At 34.0% G+C, this 21212-nt stretch overlaps 1 protein-coding gene across 1 annotated transcript; it reads left to right on the top strand.

Moving 5' to 3' along the window:
• The first annotated feature begins 3613 nt into the window (after nucleotides 1-3613).
• Nucleotides 3614-20080, top strand: LOC136038931 (heat shock protein 83-like). The gene is made up of 9 exons (XM_065722441.1): nucleotides 3614-3751; nucleotides 7573-7902; nucleotides 9998-10240; nucleotides 11489-11617; nucleotides 13149-13586; nucleotides 15065-15320; nucleotides 16420-16652; nucleotides 17817-18166; nucleotides 19843-20080. The coding sequence occupies exons 2-9, from the start codon at nucleotides 7573-7575 to the stop codon at nucleotides 19958-19960; spliced, it is 2097 nt and encodes a 698-aa protein (XP_065578513.1). The 5' UTR covers nucleotides 3614-3751; the 3' UTR covers nucleotides 19961-20080.
• Nucleotides 20081-21212: the final 1132 nt, after the last annotated feature.

Here is a 21212-nt window from a genome sequence, read left to right as displayed (position 1 = left end):
ACTACCCGTTGTAACCTACTTTTATTCAACATGAACGAAAAATAGAAAAGAACTCAGTAACCTATATCAATGATATTCCATTGATAGAAAAGAACTCAGTAACCTATATCAATGATATTCTATTGAACCCACTCCTTGATTTAAAATAAGTAACAAGACTAAGTGCGTAATTGTAACCATTCTAAACACCACAGATGTGCATCCAATAATAACAGGTGGTACTCAGGGACTGCGTAAACGAAGAAAGACAAGAAAATATCCCTATCAGATTTGTTGTTTGCAAAAGCATCATCCGGGAAAGGCTCCTACCTATAGTACTAGTTGAATAAGCAAAGGGAAAAGATGTCAAAGGGAACAAAGGGAAAGACTCATCAAAAATGTGGTTTTATGCATTTTTTATGTTTTTAAGAGTTGTACAAACAGTTTTGGGGGTGAGGGGTCTAACCCCCTAGCCCCTTTCGTGAATAGGCCTTGGCTAGGAAGTGTATCCAGGTCTAAGACCTTGACAACATTTTGGACCTATTTTGATCCCACTATTGAAGTTCTTGAGTAGCTAATGGAACAGACAAAGGACTAAATAATAAATTAAAGGGCTAAAACTTTGAATTACTATACTAATTGATCTGATTTTGTTGTTTCCCTCATTTCCATGCTCCAAGTCATGTTTAAAGGAAAGGTTCTTATAGAAAATTTGCAGGAGGAACAAAACAATCTGACTACTGCAAACAAAAACTCTAGGCAACACCTAGTATCTTAGATACTATCCTACAAGATTAGCCTCAGACAGAGAAGCACGCCTCAGACTAGGGTATCAAAAGCACTAGGATTAAAATTTGGGTTGATAGCAAATGACGAGCTCTGAATTAAGCAGCGCCCCAGACGTCTACCACTTCACTATTCGAAGTCTACTCTTAATTCTAAAGCTGGCTAATAGGATGAACGGAAATCGTTTTATGCAAAGGATTTCGTTGGTGTCCACAGAATAGTACAAGTGAATAGCCTGGATGATGGAATCCACAATAACCTCTTTCCTGGAGCCAGCATACGAAAGTCTTTTAAGAAAAAATAGACAATTGCTATGAAAACCCTTCTATAGCAACCAAGCTGTTTGCGAGAAAAAAACCTAGATCCTTTAAAACTCATGTCAGAGGTAAAGCCGAATATGTGTTTTCAAGTTGATGTTCCCAGCCTTGTCCGATAATTACAACCACATCAGTAACAAGTTTCAGTAGTCTGATTTAACTTATGACAGATTTGCGTTCAATAATGGAAAATCAGCGTAAGGATTACTACTCTCATGATATACTACTAGACTAACATTTCTGACGGGCTGAAACTCGACGAATTGCCAGTAATGTATTGAGCAAAGCCAGTATACACACACATGCGAAATCGGCTCTGGATTTGCAAAAGATGCTATAGGTTTTGGATAGTTATTTGGGAAGTAAAAAAATAAGTTTTAAATAATTATAAATCAGTTATATCAGGTTTTGGTAAAGAAGAAAGAGATAAAAATTTAAAAACGAAAGTTTTATTTTAAAGAAAAAGGGATGAAAGTTATTAAGAATTTTATTTATTAGGAATGTAAGTTTACAAATCCAGAGAGGTGGAGTGACCAGGTGGAAATTGCGAGTAGGAAAGGTCAGAAGGCTGTACAGGTGATATTGAAGAGCCCCCTTGGGCATCTGGGACCAGCAGTTATTAAGTTACGCAAGATAATTTCTTATGTAAAAGTAGGCCAGCTGCGATTTATGAAGGGAAAGTTTGGGGCTTTGAAAAGGGAAAAATAGAAAGAATGTATCTAGGACATTCCAGGAAACTTTTAGGGCTCAGAGGGAAATTTAATAGATTGAGGATTGTTTTCACTTAGGATAATTTTAAATAGTTGCGGTTATTATGTTTTTGGAATGAACGGGAGATGATAGGACTGGAAGATGGAAATTGAGCAAAATTAACAAAAGGTGAGTTGGAGGATCAGGAAATTCAGAAAAAGTAATGTGAAGTCGCAGCCTTGGTGTCCCTTAGAGTGTACTGGCAATAGAAGGAAACCTGGAGACATATTTCTTAATTTCCGTCTGGGGGGATTTTCCGCGGGGAAGTGGAATTTCCCACGGTAGGGAATTTTCTGGAAGGAAATTTTCCGGGGGCACCGGATTCTCAATAATAAGTGATAGCTTCAATTAACATACAAAAAAAAAATACAATTTCAGCTTTTCCCAAAAAATTAAAATTCATGAAAGGAAATGGTTAGCGCAAACTTTTCCGATTTTCAAACTTGTCATAGGTAGAATACCTTGATAAGGATATTCAGACATGTGTTAAGCATTAAATTGCCCTGCACGATAACTTCAAAATCAAATTAGAAGACATTCTGAGGATGGAAATACCACCATGGATCATAAATCCAATTTATGAAACGGAAGTGGAAGATGTGATACTACAAGAGGAGCTATTCGGGCTTAGCACTAATAAGGAAGTGAAGCTATAATTTTAGAGAGGGCATCAAATGTTTTGGATGCGGGCAGAATTACCCTAAAAATTTCTTGGACTGTGAGGAGCTATGATGAAGCTTTTGATAGCTTTTCCCTCGTCATATCTTGCGTAAAAAAGTTTTAATTTCGTTACAATCCTCTTAATAAAGAGAGAAGCATATTGAATAACACAGAACGGGGATGTTTGCGGTTATTTCTAACAAAAGCATAATCTTGACAATTTGCTGTCATCCATCAAGTACATCTCTACCGTCAAAATTGCGATTTTTTTTTGTGTTTGTCATTGAAGACATTACATAACCTTACTGATGTTTACTTTTAAATATATTTCGACTGTTAAAATATTAAAATATTATATGAAAACAATAATAATTAATAGTGTAATAATTAACCTGTTTAAATCCAGATAACACAAGAAAATATACTATTTTTCTTTTTATTTTTACCACTCCGAATGAGGAGTTTTCGAAATAAGATAAGTGAAAATTGATTTGTTTCCTGTACTTTGAGTAGATGTTTAAAAAATAAAAGTTGAACGAGTCTTTTTTTTGACTGACCAACTTCATTTCTTTGACCTCATTCACAGACAAATCAACTATTTAATGAACCAATCAATTCTCATTTCTTTAAAGAAAAGTGCTAATTTGTCGTTGGAACTCAGCCATAATAAAAATTTCCTTAGTTAGACCTAGTCTTCACAATTTTTGTCAAGTTTTGGGAACATGGTACAAACTTAATGCATGAAGTAAACGGGAACCAGCAAAATTTTGGAAGTGGTCTACGATAATAAAAAAAATCCGAGAACCTCTGATCTAAGGGGAAGTGGCAATTTTTTCAATGAAATTACAGAAAAGACATTTTCAATGAAAATACAAAAAAAAAAATTCAAGGCCTGGTGGGGAAAAAATCTTAGGCAGGGGACAATGCCTCCTTTCAATGAACATTACTCTCCTTAATTATGTGCAAATTTTAAGCAGGTTACCATGGGGACTGAAGTCAATTTTAATTGTGGATAATTGAAAAGCAAAATGGAATTCTAGAAAATTCGCTTTCTTGACATCTATTTATAATTAATATAGATGTCTTTTTTCCAATAACCGGAATACTGATATTTCGAAATAGAGCTTTCCAGAATGTTCTAGAAAGAATTGCCGGTTTGTGTTATTTAGCCATCGTGTTTTCTTGCTTTAGTTTCAGTATAGAACTCGAAGAGTAAAGATATTGAGTAGACCAGGAGAAAGACTTAATCAACTACCAAAGTGAGTACAATTGCTGCTAAAATTAGAATTTTCAGGAAATGAAAAGGCTTTTGTTAAGATTGAAGCCTGGGCTCTTACGAAAGCTGGATTTCTTGGCTAGGCTAGTAGGAAAAATTTTAGTTTAGCGTTTTTTCACTATCTTGGAAAACTGTTAGCTTAGGAAAATAAACATTTAGGGATGGGTGTACAGGCTAAGATTTGTTCCGAAAGGTATTTTGAAGTACCTACCTCATCTTGTCCTTGTGAGGGACCTCAAAATTCTGTATTTCAAAAATGGGTAAAATCTTGGAAAACTGTTAGCTTAGGAAAATAAACATTTAGGGATGGGTCTACAGGCTAAGATTTGTTCCTAAAGGTATTTTGAAGTACCTACCTCATCTTGTCCTTGTGAGGGACCTCAAAATTCTGTATTTCAAAAATGGGTAAAATTCTAGTTAATTGAATTCTTGCTAACCCAGAAATGATTTAGGTTAAAAAAATTAAACTTCCAGAGTGAGTCTACAGGCTAAAGTATGTACCAGGAAGGTATTTTGAAGTACCCACCTCCATTCTTTCTTCCTCTAGAGGGCCCTGAAATTTGCCTACATGACAGGTCTATACCTATTGAAATTTTGACAAAACAACATTTTACTGTAATTTTTAGTTACTAGTTGCTTTTTCTCTGCCTTTAGTTCTGTAAATGCTATTCCTGTTATGAGTAGAATTTTGAGCCATACCAGTGTTTTTTCAAGATTTAGGAAATGTATTTGCATATCTTTAAAACCATATAAAATAGAATTAAGCAAAGTTGAAGCTGAAAACTATTTTGTTGTACTTCAATTAAGCAGAACATCTATATTGAAAGGTTTCACTTTTATAATACATATTTTTAAAGGTCAGGGCCCTCTAGAGGGAGGAGTGGAGATAGTTGCTTCAAAATACCTTCCTGGGACATACTTTAGTCTGTAGATTCATCTCTGAAAGTTTCATTTTCCTAATCTAAACCTTTTCTGAGATAGCAAGAAGTCAATTAACTAGAATTTTACCCAAAAATGAAACCTTTTAAAGCAGATTTTCTGCTTAACATGTTGGTAGCATAACATCTGCTTATATTGTCAATAAATTTCAATTATTTTCAGCTTCACAACTGGGCTTTCAATTGATATTTTCCCAATTAATCCCAGTTTCTAAGGTTTTGGTAAATATATGACTGTCCATGTTATTGACTTCCAGTAAAGTGAACATACCACACAAATACTTTCTTTATGCTCTTTATGAATTAAATAATCACTTATATTGCAAAATTCATATTTAAGTACTCTTAGAGCTCTTAAAAATGACGAATTTTCAATTAAAGTAGCCTATGAATTATAGGTCATTTTCTGACAAAATAATACTACTTTTCTTGGTCATTTTGACAAAATAATACTAGGCTATATTTTCTCAAAGCCAAAATTATTTATAATGAGGTTAGGTTACATTATGTCAAAAAGTGTTTAAATTTAAATTTGTGATTGAAGTAATTATTATATACTTATAAAGAGCATGAAAAAGGGTCAATGTTGTTATTACTGGAACAATTTTTTGGGTCATAAAACTATTGTTAATGAATGCATTTTGACTTTTTGGACATCTTTTCTCTCTTGCCAAAATTAATGCAAATTCACTGTTCTGGAGTTACTCTGGCCCAAATATTCTTGTATTTATACAATTAGAATTGCAATCATTTCCGTAAATTTGAAGTCTTTAAGACTAAAAATTGCTCTGTTGCTTTTAGAGAGAATTTTTGTTTGGTTAGGTTTGTGGTAGTTTTGTAAGAGAGAAAAGATGTTCAAAAAGTCTAAATGCATCTATTAACAGTAGTTTCATGACCCAAAAAATTGTTCAGGTAATACCAACATTGACCAAAAAAAGGCATCAAGTGGTATGTTCACTTTATTGGTAAGTCAATAATAGTCATATTTACTAAAGTTTTTAAAAGGCCTATGCAAATATGTTTCCTAAATTTTGAAAAAAAAAACATTTGATATGGCTTAAAATTTTGCTCAAATAAAAAGAAAAGCATTTTCAGAACTAAGCTGGAGAAAAAGAAACTAACTAACTGAAAATTAAGGTAAAATATGTTAGGCCTATATCAAAATTTGAATAGGCTAGGTAGACCTGCTAAGAGGCAAATTTCTAAAAAGTACCCTAGAAATCAGAAAGGGTTAACATAGAAGCTTGGTATAGAACCTGCCCAGATGTGCTCTTGGCCCTGGATTATTTACTGACTGATTCATTTTTCTAATGGAACCTCTTTCTAAGACAGTAAACTAGTTGGCTAGCCAACTATAATTTTACTAGCTTGTTGTCTAATCACTTCTGCTTAAAATGAATTTTACACCCACCCTCTATATACCAATTCACTGTATACAATTGCAAATTAGTGGAGGCTGGGTAAAGTTTATTTCTGATGAAAATGAGAGGTAATTTTAAACTTAACCTCCCAGACTCTTAATGTGCAAATGTATTCCCTGGATTAGTGTGTATAGGGGCAGGTGTAAAATTCATTAGCTGCAAAATTGATCATTATGTTTGAAAAGAACATAAAAACGTATCAAGTAGTATGTTCACTTTTTTTAAGTGAATAATATGAAAAGCCACATCATTGTTGTGCATGCCTTTGGGGGCACATTTCCTTTTTTTACTAATAGTCATGGTTTTTCTTCATTAGGGACCTGGAGTCAAAACTGCTGTTAGACCTTCTCTATTTTCATTTATACTTTGAATTAAATTTAGTGTATAAATATACTTAAATTATTTTTTACTTTTAAATTAAAATCAGGTAGATGTAGGTCTGACATCAAGTAGATCTGACATCAGCCCTTATTAGGATTGTATAAAAACAATGTCAGTTCATTAGTTACTAGATAGCAATGGTAGCAATATTATAGATGGGTGATACTGTTAAGATGGTCCAAATAATGGAAGCTTCATATGTGTTTCTGTTTGCCTCACCGCCAGCCCTTGTTAAGAAATGTTCAAAGAAATTGAAAAATGTGTCCTTAATTTCAGATAAAACTCCAATTTGGCTTTCAACTGCTCAACTCATTCGTTTATATTTTCAAAGACTAAAGAATAAGAGACTTAAATAGACATTAAGGACATTTTTTTCAATGTTGAGGTGTAGTTTGATTTTTGAAGTCTTAGAAATTGGGGTGGAGTAAATATAGGTGCTTGAAAAGGCTTTCCTGAAGTATGATTTTGCTATGAGTTCATTCCTGAAAGTTTCTTACTACAATTTTTTACCTAGCTCTGGGTAAATTTTGTACTTGAACAAAGTTTGACCTATATTTATTCTCAGCTTTTCTTCTTTTTGTGGGGAAAATTTTCTGAATTTTTTTTTAAGCAAGCACAGAAAATAAAGAAAAATGGACTCGTATACAGCCAGGGCTATATCTAATTCAGCTGGAAGGGGGCTGGGATGGAGATGCGTGAGCAGTAATTATATTTGGAAGGGAAACTAATTTGGGACTTGCTAATCTGTGCCAAGATTCTTCATCTAAAAGAAAAACTAAAACAAATGATCTATACTTGATTCCTTGTTTTCCAAATATAAATATTGCCACCTTGATAATTGTATTCTATCCCCCCACAACCTACACTTACGGACAAGCTGGCCTGTGGTATGTGGTTAGCTTATTTTTTTTCTGTTAGTGAGAGACAAGCACATAAAATAAGGTAGCCCCTGAATATCAACAAAAATTGTGAATTACACTTTAAATCCTTCCTTTCTATCCTCTAAAACCTTTTCAGTTGTGTTTTTGTTTCTGGACTTGGTTTTCTCATTTATTCTCTTTTAGATGTCAGATGTAGAAGTTTTTGCATTTCAAGCTGAGATTGCTCAGCTGATGTCATTGATCATCAACACCTTCTATTCAAATAAAGAAATTTTTCTGAGAGAACTGATTTCCAACTCATCTGATGCACTGGATAAAATCCGTTATGAATCTCTAACCGACCCATCCAAATTGGACAGTGGAAAGGAGCTGTACATCAAAATTATTCCTGATAAAGAGGCTAAGACACTCACGATTTGTGATACTGGTGTTGGTATGACAAAGGCAGATTTGGTGAACAACTTGGGCACCATTGCAAAATCAGGAACCAAAGCATTTATGGAAGCTTTACAGGTAAAGTGCTTTTTAAATATTCTGATGTAGAATTTGTCACTGTGTCCAGGATTTTTTTTTTCTGTATAAAAAGATATACTTATTTTTGTATTTTAGCTACAGATTACCTTGGTTTATTATGTTCAGACAATATTTTGATTTCTCAGATATTAGAAGTTTTGTTTATGCAGTAAGTTTTTTTTTTGAAGGCTTTGGAATGTATTGGTTGGTGAAAGCTATTTTTCTCTTATCAATATACACACAGTCACTGAAAGTTGTTTCTTAGTAAATCAGGAAAAGGGCTTGTAATAAACAGTTCCTTTTGTGATACTAACACCACTTTTCAAATAAACCAACCAAATAAAGAGCTTTCAATGACTTTATTGCATCAATAAATGAACAAGAAAGATAACTTCGGTTTTTCTTGCAGAGGAAAGCCAAATTAGGTAGTTGTTAGGGTTTCACGATAAGTTTGACTTATATGCAGTAAGTTTTCTTTTTGAAGGCTTTGAAATCATATCAGTTGGTGAAAGCTATTTTTCTCTTATCAATATGCACAGTCACAGAAAGTTTTTCTTAGTAAATCAGGAAAAGGGCTTGTAATGAACAGTTCCTTTTGTGATACTAACACCAACTTCCACCCTGTAGTCTATCCATATTTACTCCCAAGGTATTCATTTTCCTCTATATCTATTCCTGCAACTTTATCTCAGTTTAGCACACTCTCAAAAAAAAAACTCTTTCCTTATCTCTAATTGTGGGCCCGTTCCCATCTTTAACTGGGACATTTCCCGGTTGCCTATTCCCTCTCAATTTATTACCATGCCAGTACAATATTTTACTATTATGCCGTCTAGCTGCATCTTCCCTTCTGTTTTCATTTTATCTATCGCTCAGATAATTTTGTAAAACCCCTTCTCCATTTTGACTAATGTTTTCGCTTTTTCACTAATATTTCCAGCTGTAGTCTTAATCTTCTTCCCTAAGAAACCATCAGCAACTTCACAAATTGTTTTTTAAAACTTATTCCAACCACCTTCCACATAGTCAAATTTTAAATTCCCAAGTTATGTATTTAAGTTAGCAGATTTCTAGCATGCTGCCTTGAGCTACCCAACTTTCTGGTTTATATCATTTATAAATAATACCTGAAGAAAGTATAATGATGAGCTACAGAATTGATTAAATGATTTGCAAAAAGTGAGTAACATTGAAAAGTTAGTAGTTGAATTTTTGTCTGTTGTAATAAAAATTGGTATCAGTGATTTTTCTAGTCTTCACAAGTACAAGTTACATACCTTACAATCATTTCTATTCAGCTGAAAAAGTTATGACAGGTTTGCTTTTCAAAGAGACTATCTGTCTTGCTTTTACTCTAATTAGCCCTGGTTCTTAAAGTGAATTATCAACTTTGGTGGAAGTGATGACAGATTTGAGAACCAAGACTGATTAGAGCTAGGCCACGACAGATAGTCTTCGGGAGAGGCAAAGCTGGCGTAACTTCTTCAGTTTAGTTGTTAAAAATGGTTACTTTCATTTCTTGGTGTTAATCATCCATCCTAGGGCAGAACTAAGGAAGATATAGCATACAGTAAGGGTAATTCTGAGAGCCATTTGAAGGCAGTATGAATTACATACCACACTATTAAAATTTGTAAAGACCATGCCTTAAAGCTTATAAATAGATTTGTATTATGGTAAATGTCTAGTCAGTATTGAGTTTTGAGAAGTATTGGAATAAATTAATCTTAAATGGTTTGAGAGAGAAGGAAACTATTTGTTACAGAAAACGAAATTTGCAGCAAACATTCACGCTTATCTGTTAGGATTCCAGCAATAGTTGCAATCTAATAAAAAAAAGGACCACAGTCCATAGTAGGTTACCCAAAAATTTAAAAACGCGTTTAATAAAAAATGATCGTGAGAAAATATCGTAATGTGTAGCCGATTCAGGAACGGCACCTAATATTTTGATAAATCTTACTATAAAATATAATTCCATTCCTGACCAAGTTTTATATATTACATAACTACAACAGTTTCTTGTATTGCTTTCTTACCTTGTATTCTCATTGGTTTGTTAGTGAACACCATTATTTTTTCTCTTCATTTATAGGCTGGTGCTGATATTTCCATGATTGGTCAGTTTGGTGTTGGTTTCTATTCTGCATACCTTGTCGCTGACCGTGTTGTTGTCACTTCCAAGCACAACGATGATGAACAATATGTATGGGAATCTGCTGCTGGTGGTTCCTTCACCATTCGACCAGACAGTGGTGAGCCTCTTGGACGTGGAACCAAGATTGTACTTCATATGAAGGAAGACCAATTGGAATACCTTGAAGAAAAAAAAATTAAGGTTTGTCACTTAGTTTTGATAATTAAAAGAAAAAGCTAGTCAATTGTTCTTTAGCCTGGATTCAAACATCTTCGATCTGAGACAGAAAACAGTTTCACTGTATTGTATCTAGTTTTGTTGTGGTTTTATCTGAAGTTCATGCCTTAAAGTGGGGTTGAATTTGCATAGAATGGAACCTCATCTTTTTCAGCATGTGTTTCATCTCAAATACATGCTTTTGTTGTAGATGCATCACATTAATGCGCCACAATCCGAAATCAAGCTGTATGAATTCATGAATGAGCTATTGTTTTTTAGGAAAGCGATGCTGTTATCTAGTGGCTCTAACAAAATATAGTGATGTTACCTACACCAAACCATCTGAATAGCTTTCCTGAGGAACATCGAGTGTCACTTTTAACGTCAAATAGCGGTATTGTCAGTTGCATAACGGTCATCATAGCGGCGATGAACGGTTGTGGGAGTTCTGTGCGTATAGGGTGACTATTTTGTTTAAAACGATGATTGGAAACATGCTTTAGACGGGCAAAAACGATGACCAATTAATAAGCTTTGGAACAAATCTTGAAGCATTGCAGAATATCAAATCAAAAGAGAATAGACAAATTCATAGAACAGTATAGAGATAAATCTTGAAAAACCAGCTACTAAATTGGAACTGTATAGTAAGGAAACACATTTTCCATTGTATAAATAATATAGATGTCAATGAACGATATTATACGAAAATCAAGTCATGTCTTATAATATAATAATCGATTAAAACAAATCAGTTATTTCACCTATACAGTCTGCTGCACTTTCTATTATAAAAAAAACATGGTTTTGTAAATAATTCTAAGTGCATAATCTAATAAATTGTGTTTTCTCCTACAGTTCGCATGCTTGCGTGAAAAAAATACATCAAATTTTAGGACTAGTTATATATAGCCAATATTTAAATTCACGGTTAGACTCAAAATTTAGGGTTGAGGCGAAATTTAGGTTAAAAATTATATACATGTTTGTATTTTATCTTTGTTTTGTAGCGTGTTTTCTTGTAATATGTTTTCGAATATCCGAAAAACTGAAAAAGAGCGAAACCAATGCAAGCATTTAATCTTGAAAATTTTGTTCATCCAAATCAACTTAAAAAAGAAATTCACTTAAGTTGAACTGAAAGTTCGTCTGTAAAGTGGTTGCTCATTTCCTGCTTAGTATGGTTCTATTTTAAAGTATTTTGTCTTGATCTAGTTTCTTTTTTTATAGGAAATAGTTAAGAAACATTCTCAGTTTATTGGCTATCCAATTAAATTAGTCCTGGAAAAAGAACGTGAGAAGGAAGTTGAAGAAGAAGCTGCAGAAGAGAAAAAGGAAGAAGAAGAAGACAAACCTAAGGTAATTTGTTTAGTTGACGCTACATTTCATTAGCTTTGAAAATGTGGCATATACTAAAAAGTTTAGTTCACCAGTAGTTAAAAAATATCTGAATTAAGCCTTCTATCTGGCTGATGTAGATCTTACCGAGATAAAAAAATATTTTAGACAATTTCTCATTGACAAATACTCTTTTTTTATTATCAAGAAATGATTTTTTGTCGAGTAAAGTTGAAATAATATGGAAAGACATGTTGGTCAATAAAATTTAAGTTAAGGAGAGGGAAATCTTCATCAGTTTGTATACTCGTAATTAACTAGCATATTTGCAGAAACTGAAATAAAAGAAGTTGCAGGTATTTGATTTATGCCTCACTCCTTTATTTTTCCAAATGAATCACCTTAGGTCTCAAAAATCTATCGTTCTTTCCGTCACGTTTAAAATACTATAAATTTTATACATGTATCCTAGTTCAAATGAATTTAAAGTTTAGCAAAGTATTTCTTCATTCGAAGATATAATTAAAAGTCCCTCAGCTAATGTTGAGCATAAATAGTATGTTAGGCGCGAATACATCCCACTATCATTGATTATCACAGACAAGTGAAGTTTATAGTTTTGAAGTAACTCTCGAAAAATTTTTGCCAGCTTCGCATGCCTGTTATAGAGACAAGCTGTATTGACCTTACTTTTATGAGGCCATCAAGTCTTTTTTCTAACTTATTAAAAAAGTAACTGCGAGTTGATCTCTGTAATGAAGTTTCTGACAAGAATTTGATTGTAATTAAACTGTGTTAATGCACCATTTAGTCGTTTAACAAGTAGCCGTCCAAGAAGGAATGGCTCAGAAGCCGCTTGATCGCTTGAATCTTCACTTGACGATTTCCCATCAAGGAGAGCAGAATTTGAAGGTTCTGTTGGTTATGAAATCTTTAGTGTTTTGAATATTATATCCTGTTATCATTGATATATTTTTTTTTGGATACACTATTATGTTGTAGTTTCTAATTACCTTTCTTACCTTTTAAATTGATTATGAATTCATCTGATACACCAGATTCAAAGGCTCATTCTATACGGTTTTACAAATGCCGAAATTTGCCCTCTTGCACATCCTAGAATGATCTGACGGTACTTCATGGATTTTATTATTTAAGTCATGAAGCACGCCAGTAAAAATGTATCTGATTCTGGGATTTTGGAAATGCTAGCCAATCAGTACTTTTCAAACATTGGATTTCACTTTCTCCCATGAAAGTATTTGGATTGGACTGATAATAAAAATTAGCATTACCTGGATATAAGAATCAGTAGAATATTATTTTGAATCAAATGTTTCGTTGAGTTACAATTGTATTTGGCGAAAACTATTAGGTCTTGCGTAAAAAAGGTCAAAATTTGTGACAGTATTGTGTGGCTGTAATGTACTGACCCCACCTTTAATCTTAAAAATAATTTATATCATATAGATGGGCAATGAGCGTTCACATTTTAAAATGTTAGCGAAACAACGGCTTGGCATATTCATATTCAATAATCATTATATTTCAGGTTGAAGATGTTGATGAGGAAGAGGAGAAGAAGAAGAAGAAAACTGTTAAAGAGAAATACATTGACGAAGAAGAGCTTAACAAAACCAAGCCCATTTGGACGAGGAACCCAGATGAAATCAGCCAGGAGGAATATGGTGAATTCTACAAGTCTCTCACTAATGACTGGGAAGATCACCTTGCTGTAAAGCATTTCTCAGTTGAGGGACAACTTGAATTCAGAGCTCTACTCTTCGTCCCAAGACGTGCCCCTTTTGACCTCTTTGAGAATAAGAAACAGAAGAACCATATTAAGCTTTATGTACGACGTGTTTTCATTATGGACAACTGTGAGGAGCTCATTCCCGATTACTTGAATTTCATCAAGGGCGTGGTCGACTCCGAAGATTTACCATTGAACATTTCCAGAGAGATGCTGCAGCAAAATAAGATTCTGAAGGTGATTTTCTTCTTGATTTTTTTCATGCAATCTTCGGTTTTTATGCCTATTATGGTATTATTTTTTTCTATTGAAATTGTAACCGGTTTAAACACAGTCTGGAGAATTATCTAGAGCGAGTAGCCTGCAGACATAAACTTCCAGTTAATAAATATGTAAAAAAAATACATGTAAGAAGTGCTAGAAATAATCTGTCCCTATACGATAAAATGAACACGGGTTGAAAAAGAGCAAGGGTTTTTTTTTTTTTTAGAAGAATCATGGTCTTGGTTTTAATTTTGTTTTAAACGAAATTCAATAGATGTATAACTTGCAAGGAAGTACAATCTTTTCATAATCTTCGTACTGAAATAAGAATTAAAAATAAATTAAATAATAACTAGTATGTGAAGTAACTGTTCCAGCGAGACTATATCTTGCTCTAGAACCTAAGAAGTTTACATTCCGACAGTGAAAAGTAACATTATTTGTACTCGAATCTAGGACAAACTACCAAAACCAACAAACTCAATACTGACTGCCTCTTCCATAATCCTTTGCTTGTCTCGTTTACTTTAGTATTGTTCTTTACCTGCTATTTGTTGTTTAATACGAATCCATTCATACAAACAGAACAAATCCAAGGTTGTACCAAGAAACGGTTCAACCCCTAGTAAATAAATTTTAGGTCCAATAAATTCTTACAATTTTTTTTTTGTTTTTTTTTTCTCAGAGAAATGAGCAGCATCTGCTTTATCAGCAGTTTAGGCGGAAGGATGTAGTAAATATATATAAAAAGAAAAACAGGTTAGGAAGAAATAGTAACATAAAAGCTTGTTCAAGCAGGGAATTTTTTTTTGTCTGATAAATCAACGTCAAAAGCTAGCTTATTTTATATCTTTTTACTGACCTCCAGTCTTAAATAAACGTGACATCGATTTAAATAAGAAATATATGTGTGTAAAACTATATTATGGTAGTTTTCTGCACCTAGCTTGTGACTACTGTAAAACTACTTAGATTTTAAAAAGCAGTTATATATATTTATATTAATTTACAGTCCTTAAATTCCTACTTTAGTTAACAGAACACCAATGTAAAACATGAACACAAAGGTAGAATAAAATAAGCGAGCGTTTTGGAATTTATGTTTATTTTGGATTACTTTGCTATTACTTCTTTACATTAAAAATGGGAGAGATACGGCAAAATTTTCTAATTCTCTTGTCTCCCCTTTGGCTTTTTTCTGTTTTCTCTTGTGAAAGGCTGCATGCTTGGTATTCGACTGAGTGAATTTTATTCTTCCAATTTGTTTCCACTTTATGCAAGAGGCCACTATTTTAAGGTTTCTGTTTCGAAGGCTTAAGATTTTGCCCTATCAAGGGGTACTAAACTAGAAAATATAACTTACTTATAGTTATTTCTTATTTAAGGCACTTCAGTAATAAAAATTTTGATTTTAGAAGTAGACATGCCCGTCAAGTCTTATTCTTTTTTAGGTTATCCGTAAGAACCTGGTTAAAAAATGTATAGAACTCTTCGAAGAAATCGCTGAAGATAAGGAAAACTACAAGAAGTTTTATGAACAGTTCGCAAAGAACCTGAAACTTGGCATCCACGAGGACTCAACCAACAGAAAGAAGCTTAGTGAACTCCTTCGTTATCACACAAGCGCATCTGGCGATGAAGTCTGCTCATTCAAGGACTACGTTTCTCGCATGAAGGAGAACCAAAAGCACATCTACTACATTACAGGTATTATTATGTTGAATGGCTTTCCTGTGTTGCTGGTGCTGTCATATTTGTTTAGTGTATAATGGAATCCTTAAATTTTGAGAGGTTGAAAAACTCAAGGAAATGAATCTGGGTTTAGCTCTTAAAAATTAAGCAAATTCTTCGGTGTTCATGTAAATTCAAAGGTCTATCTCACCAAATTTTTCGCAATTTCGTCACGGAGCAAAAATACTGAAATTTGAGAAATGTCCTTAGGGTTTAATTAATAAAACATTTAATTATTTTTTTTACCCTTCTTTTAATGAATGATGATAAAATTGTGTCGCGGGTGGTCTGGTTTTGCCAACCATTTGTAGTGATGATTCCTTTAAGTGTTGCGTGTGGAAAAAACCTATTCTAACAATTGGGACAGTAAATGCTCAGTTTTAGTTGTGCAATGCGGAATACCTTGTTTGTTAGGTGACATTCCCCTCCTCTTTTCACTTCCCTGAAACAACATTGTTTTACGTAATATGAAAGTTATATAAACTGTGTGATTGCATTCGATTTCTATTGTGATAGTTCTATTTTGTTTAGTTTTGCTATCAGTAAGTAAGTTCGCTGATTTATACACAAATACTGAATCTGGCGCTAGATTTTTTTCCAAATTGATTAGCTAATTGGCATCATAATTAAATATGAAGTTTGATACCAGGACTCCAAATAAAGGCGTTCTAACTGTCAATCTATTCTGATTTTTCTGAAGATTATTGTATTAAGAGGTGAATAAATGCTAATTATTGGTATTATATCATGGCATCCAAAAGTGGGATGTATTGTCTTTCTAAAATTGTTCCAAATTTTTCGCCGTAAAAATGAGAAACCGAAGCCTTGCAACGTATTTTTTTCATGTAACGGTTTTTGCATGAGAGATTCGTCCTTTCTTTCAGGGACTGAAACTGATATTTTGTCGTGTTGAAAAGAGTAGGGAAATCTGAATAAGATCTACAGCGACTTCAAATGATCCTTTTTTAGAAAGCGGTGGACTGATACTATTGCGGACATATTTTTTAATGTCATGTAGGCACGAAATATTGAAGGTTCATACTTGAATTGCCTTGACAAACTGATTCGATTACAGGTGAAAGCAAGGATGTTGTTGCACATTCAGTATTCGTTGAGCGCGTTCGTAAGCGAGGCCTTGAAGTTGTTTACATGGTTGATCCAATTGATGAATATGTTGTTCAACAGCTCAAAGAATATGATGGCAAGACTCTTGTCTCAGTTACCAAGGAAGGCTTGGAACTACCCGAAGATGAGGAAGAAGTCAAAAAGAGGGAGGAGGCCAAGACCAAATTTGAGAATCTTTGCAAGGTAAACAAATATTTTTATGTATAAATATTTTTTGTTGTACAAAGGCTTGGGGTGTAACGTAGCCTTTTCTTGGTGTCGTAATCTGGGGAGTGTCCCATTCCCTTTGATTAGAAACCTAAAAAAAATGGTGTTGACTTATTTGACACTTTAACTGCTTATTTGTGACAAAATACCTTAGTCAATAGAAAGACCATAACAGCTCTCGTGGGGGAGGTGGTTTTATTAAAGTGGTAAACGTTTAGGATCAAGAAAATTAAATTATTTTAAACGCAGCCACTAGCGTTTTGGCTCAGATTCACGATCATTTCGGTATAATACATCACGATTTCAGATAAAGGGGCTTTGAGTCATGCAATAATGACAGTATGTTTAATTGTAGGGAAAAGTAGGATAAGTAGAAGGACTTACACCTGTGCTAAGTAGTAAACTTTCAGATTGAAAACAACTTCATCCGTCCTGCTGTATTAGTACATTTTTTTTTAGTTATTGCCTTTCTATCTCTATATGTTTGCTCCGCTTTTTGATTTGGTTATTAGTGGGTTAAAATTTAATATATAATAATCTATAATATCCATTAGAAACACGATTGAGAGAAGCTCCGCAATTTTGACCTAAACGCGGCAGGACAACTTCATTCCGAATTAGGGTTTTTGAAGTACTTATGTCTTGTATTTGCACAGCGGAAGAAACCTTCGAAAATGTTTTGGTTGTGTCGGGCTGATACTAGCATTCTTTCTTACAATCCAAATTTTTAAGGTCGTACAAAATTGTAGGAAGAAGCGATCGCTTTTTATTAGCCCCCGTTGAAATTTTTTGTCTCGTCTTGCTTATTTGTACGGTCTTATATTTCATCCCTGGACTTCTGAACTGGATTAGCTGCTTAAAAATTAAAATTACAGCAAACACGGCTGTAAATATTACTGTTAAAGGGTCGTGTTCGGTTCGCCAATCTAATATTTTAACCTTAGCCGATAAGAAATAGCTTCTTTCTTGCAAGTTATTGTTGTCATTATCTTTAATGGAGGGATGAGATTCAAATGATGTTAATTTGAAAGTAGTGGACCGATAAACGTGAGGACACTTATTCATACTGATGAATTAAACAGTATGGTAGAGTTATGTGGTTAATCTTCTTCTATTGTAACCTTGTTTCATTTTTTATAGGTCATCAAAGACATTCTTGATAAGCGTGTTGAGAAGGTCGTAGTTTCTAACCGTCTTGTGGAGTCACCTTGCTGTATTGTTACATCTCAGTATGGTTGGTCTGCTAACATGGAACGTATCATGAAGGCTCAGGCTCTCCGTGACACGTCCACAATGGGTTATATGGCTGCTAAGAAACACCTTGAAATCAACCCAGATCATCCCATTATGGAAACTCTTCGAGTCCGTGCAGATGCTGACAAGAACGATAAGTCCGTCAAAGATTTGGTCATGCTTCTCTTTGAAACATCTCTACTTTCTTCTGGCTTCTCGTTAGAAGACCCTCAAGTCCATGCTCAGAGAATTTATAGGTAATTCTTGTCATTTAGAAATTGTTATTTTAAGATTAACGTTAGTTCCTAGGATTTATCGTTTGCATTCAAATTTCAGGGAAGATCATGTTTAGGGGTTAACAATTCTCTCAAGGAGTACTGTAACCGTCCTGCAGCCACAGGTTAATTTTGGAGTAATGAGATCCAATTTAAAAACTGTTGGTTCAATTCTTCAAAATAAATTTATTGGCATGTAATATTCAGCTCATGGAACTAGCTTGGTTTTCAATGAAGTAATTTTGAATTTGCAAGCATAAATATAGAAGGAATAAGAAATAACAGGCCTGATAATGCTAGTGCAAGACGCTTGACTCTTGTCAGGAACACATTAGTAATTGCTGAAGACCATGGTTAGACCAAAGTGGGTTCTTATACAGTTTCTAATCAATTGGGGTCCTTTTAACAGCTGTTTTATAGTAAGCTGGCTTGTGATTTGTGTTGAGTATCAAAGGCGTAACCCTTGCTTGCACTGGCGGGACTTGATTTACTTAAGGTCTTTTATAGTCTGGTGGTAAAAATAACATGTTAACGTCAAAATAGAATGCTACGACGCTGAAGCGCAACTATCGTATTGACAGAGTGCAGCTGTCGCGAAATCTTTAGCTCGAACTCATTATTCTCTAACTCCGTAATCTTCCCAACGGTAGAAAGGATGTGATAATATTTGCAGGAGTTAAGACGCACATTGACATTACAGAAAATTTTTGGCATTAGGTCCTTGTAGGACCGACTGACTGTTATTTTTGATAGGAATAAAAGTTATACATAGTTCCAGGAACAATCTCAAATAGAAATCCGTTGTCTGATAAGAAACTTTTTACAATTAGAAACAAACAAGGGAAGACTATCCTAGCTTGGGAAAATTTTCTGAAAATCTCTTCTTCAGGCTATAATAAAAGAAGGATTGGTTTGGTCACTTCAGCATAAGTTATTCAAATTCGGGCTTTTTTGACGGATCAATCAGGCGGTAAACCTTACTGTCGGTCGTTCTCGATTGGGTGGGGGAGGTGGTGAAAAGAGGTGATAAAAAAGATTAAAGGGTATAGAGTATGAGAGGGAAGTAAAGAGTGTAAGCTTCTGAAAGATTATGGCCGAGGAGGAGTGAGTGTAGCTGTTGGCTTTGTGTGTATTTTGTTCTTGGGTAAACTGCTGATGATTGAAATATCTGAGGTAAATGACTTAAACTTCAGAAATAATACGTAAAATTCATTAATAAATTTCTTTTGAAAACATTACTTCATTTCTATTTAACATTTTCATTGAAATCGGTACTTCAATAGAAATGTTCAAAGGCCAAAAGGAATCAGAAATAAAAACGCAAAATAAGGTATAACAATTAAAAAAGAAAGATGGATAATACAGAAATAATGAAACTATGACTTAAAATTTTAAACAACTAGTAAAGCAAGACCTAAAACTCAAATTTTAGCTTCAATCTAAATAATTGTCGCCTTTGGGATACTAATTAGATGATTAATCCTCGGGCCTTGGTGGATCAAATCCTTGATAGGCTGCGTTATAAAGATTTTAAATTTGTAGAAGCTTTAAATTGTATTGGTGTGAATGCAATTCAAACGAATTTGCTGTTAAATTCTTCATTCTATTTCGAACCAACGTTCTCTGATTTTAAATATATGTATATATCAATTTTCTAGGATGGTGAAACTCGGTTTGGGGATCGATGAAGACGAGGCAGCCGCCGTACCAGAAGAGCCAATGCCTACTCTTGAAGATGATACTGCTGATGCATCAAGAATGGAAGAAGTTGATTAATAGCTTTATATGTTTCTAATTTAAATTTTTTCAAGATCTCTTAATTAAAGCGTTTTCCAGACATTTTAAATACATTGTTATTGCTTCTACTTTATTAATAAATCACCAGATTACGATCAACCTTAAGTTGTTATATGCGGATGTATAATATTGGCTTCATTAGTTGGTAGTGGTTAGTCCCCTCCCCCCTAGACAGGGCCAGTTTCTGAAGTACTAGTCCAATGAAAGGTGGGACCCTCAAAAGCTTTACCTGTCGGTATAATGGAAAATCACAAACTACAAAAAACGTCCTTAACTTCTGAAATTGATTTTTCATATTCGGTGGAAAATCCTTAGCTTTTATTTACAATTTTCTAGTTAAGTTAATCATTATCACAGATTGCGACGACCTATCTTGTTGCCTTAGGTCTTGCAGGTTGTCTCTACTAAGGCTAGAAGAGACTTGGGGAAGCTCATGAACTTGAAGTAAATTGTATGAAATTCACGTATGTGGCATCTAAATTGAGTTCATAAAATCCGTACGCCTTTTGTTTAACCTTAAATAGAGCTAGAAATAGTAAAAATAGTTGGCTGTTGAATTTCAACTAAATTCAATATTGAAAACGTATGGATCTTGTAATTCAGCTCTTCTTTATACTTTTGAATAAAATTATACAGACGAATGTGCCTAGGTCTCACTTTGATTGAAATTGCATTGACAGCAAATCGAGAATAAGTTCTGCTTCGCAAGGGATCCTGCGTTCAAGAAACGTCCTTAGGAAACTCATCAAATAGAGTAGATAAGCATAGCTACAAGAGCTGATTGTATCTCATGAAAAACTATGTCGTACTGTACGAAGAGAACAGGAAACCATTTTAAATTCGTAGAAATTGTGCGTGATTAGGAGGTATTGTCCTTCAACGTCAAATTGTACTCATTATGTAAAACTTCATAATTATGTGGTATGCCTCAGATTTCAAATGAAATCGTCCGACGGAATATTTCGCTTCGTCATAATATAAATATGATAGATGAATTTTTTCAATTAACTATAGTTATTCTTAGTGGAGTTGGACATGAAAAAAAACACCTAAGTTACAGTTTGCAGCTAAATAATTTTAAAACCATTTGGCTTACGATATGACTGGTCTCCCTTCGGTCTAATATATTGGATAGCCACTGTAAATGCCCCCGTCAGGCCCAAGCTAGTTTTTAACAGGAGCCAAGTTTTTCTTTGGCAGCGGGATTTCAAGTCAATCCGTTAAAAAAAGC

The sequence above is a fragment of the Artemia franciscana genome, chromosome 2 (assembly GCF_032884065.1).
Source record: "Artemia franciscana chromosome 2, ASM3288406v1, whole genome shotgun sequence".
Classification (NCBI taxonomy): domain Eukaryota; kingdom Metazoa; phylum Arthropoda; class Branchiopoda; order Anostraca; family Artemiidae; genus Artemia; species Artemia franciscana.
Note: the sequence above shows the minus strand (reverse complement) of the source record. Positions and strands in the feature narration are given on the sequence as shown.

What these genes read in the sequence shown, in the direction of transcription:
- LOC136038931 (XM_065722441.1), top strand. Translation starts at nt 7,573, where the DNA reads ATGTCAGATGTAGAAGTTTTTGCATTTCAAGCTGAGATTGCTCAGCTG. An exon ending in TTGAAGAAAAAAAAATTAAG is followed by an intron (nt 10,241 to 11,488) that starts GTTTGTCACTTA and finishes CTTTTTTTATAG; the next exon opens with GAAATAGTTAAGAAACATTC. An exon ending in AAGAAGAAGACAAACCTAAG is followed by an intron (nt 11,618 to 13,148) that starts GTAATTTGTTTA and finishes ATTATATTTCAG; the next exon opens with GTTGAAGATGTTGATGAGGA.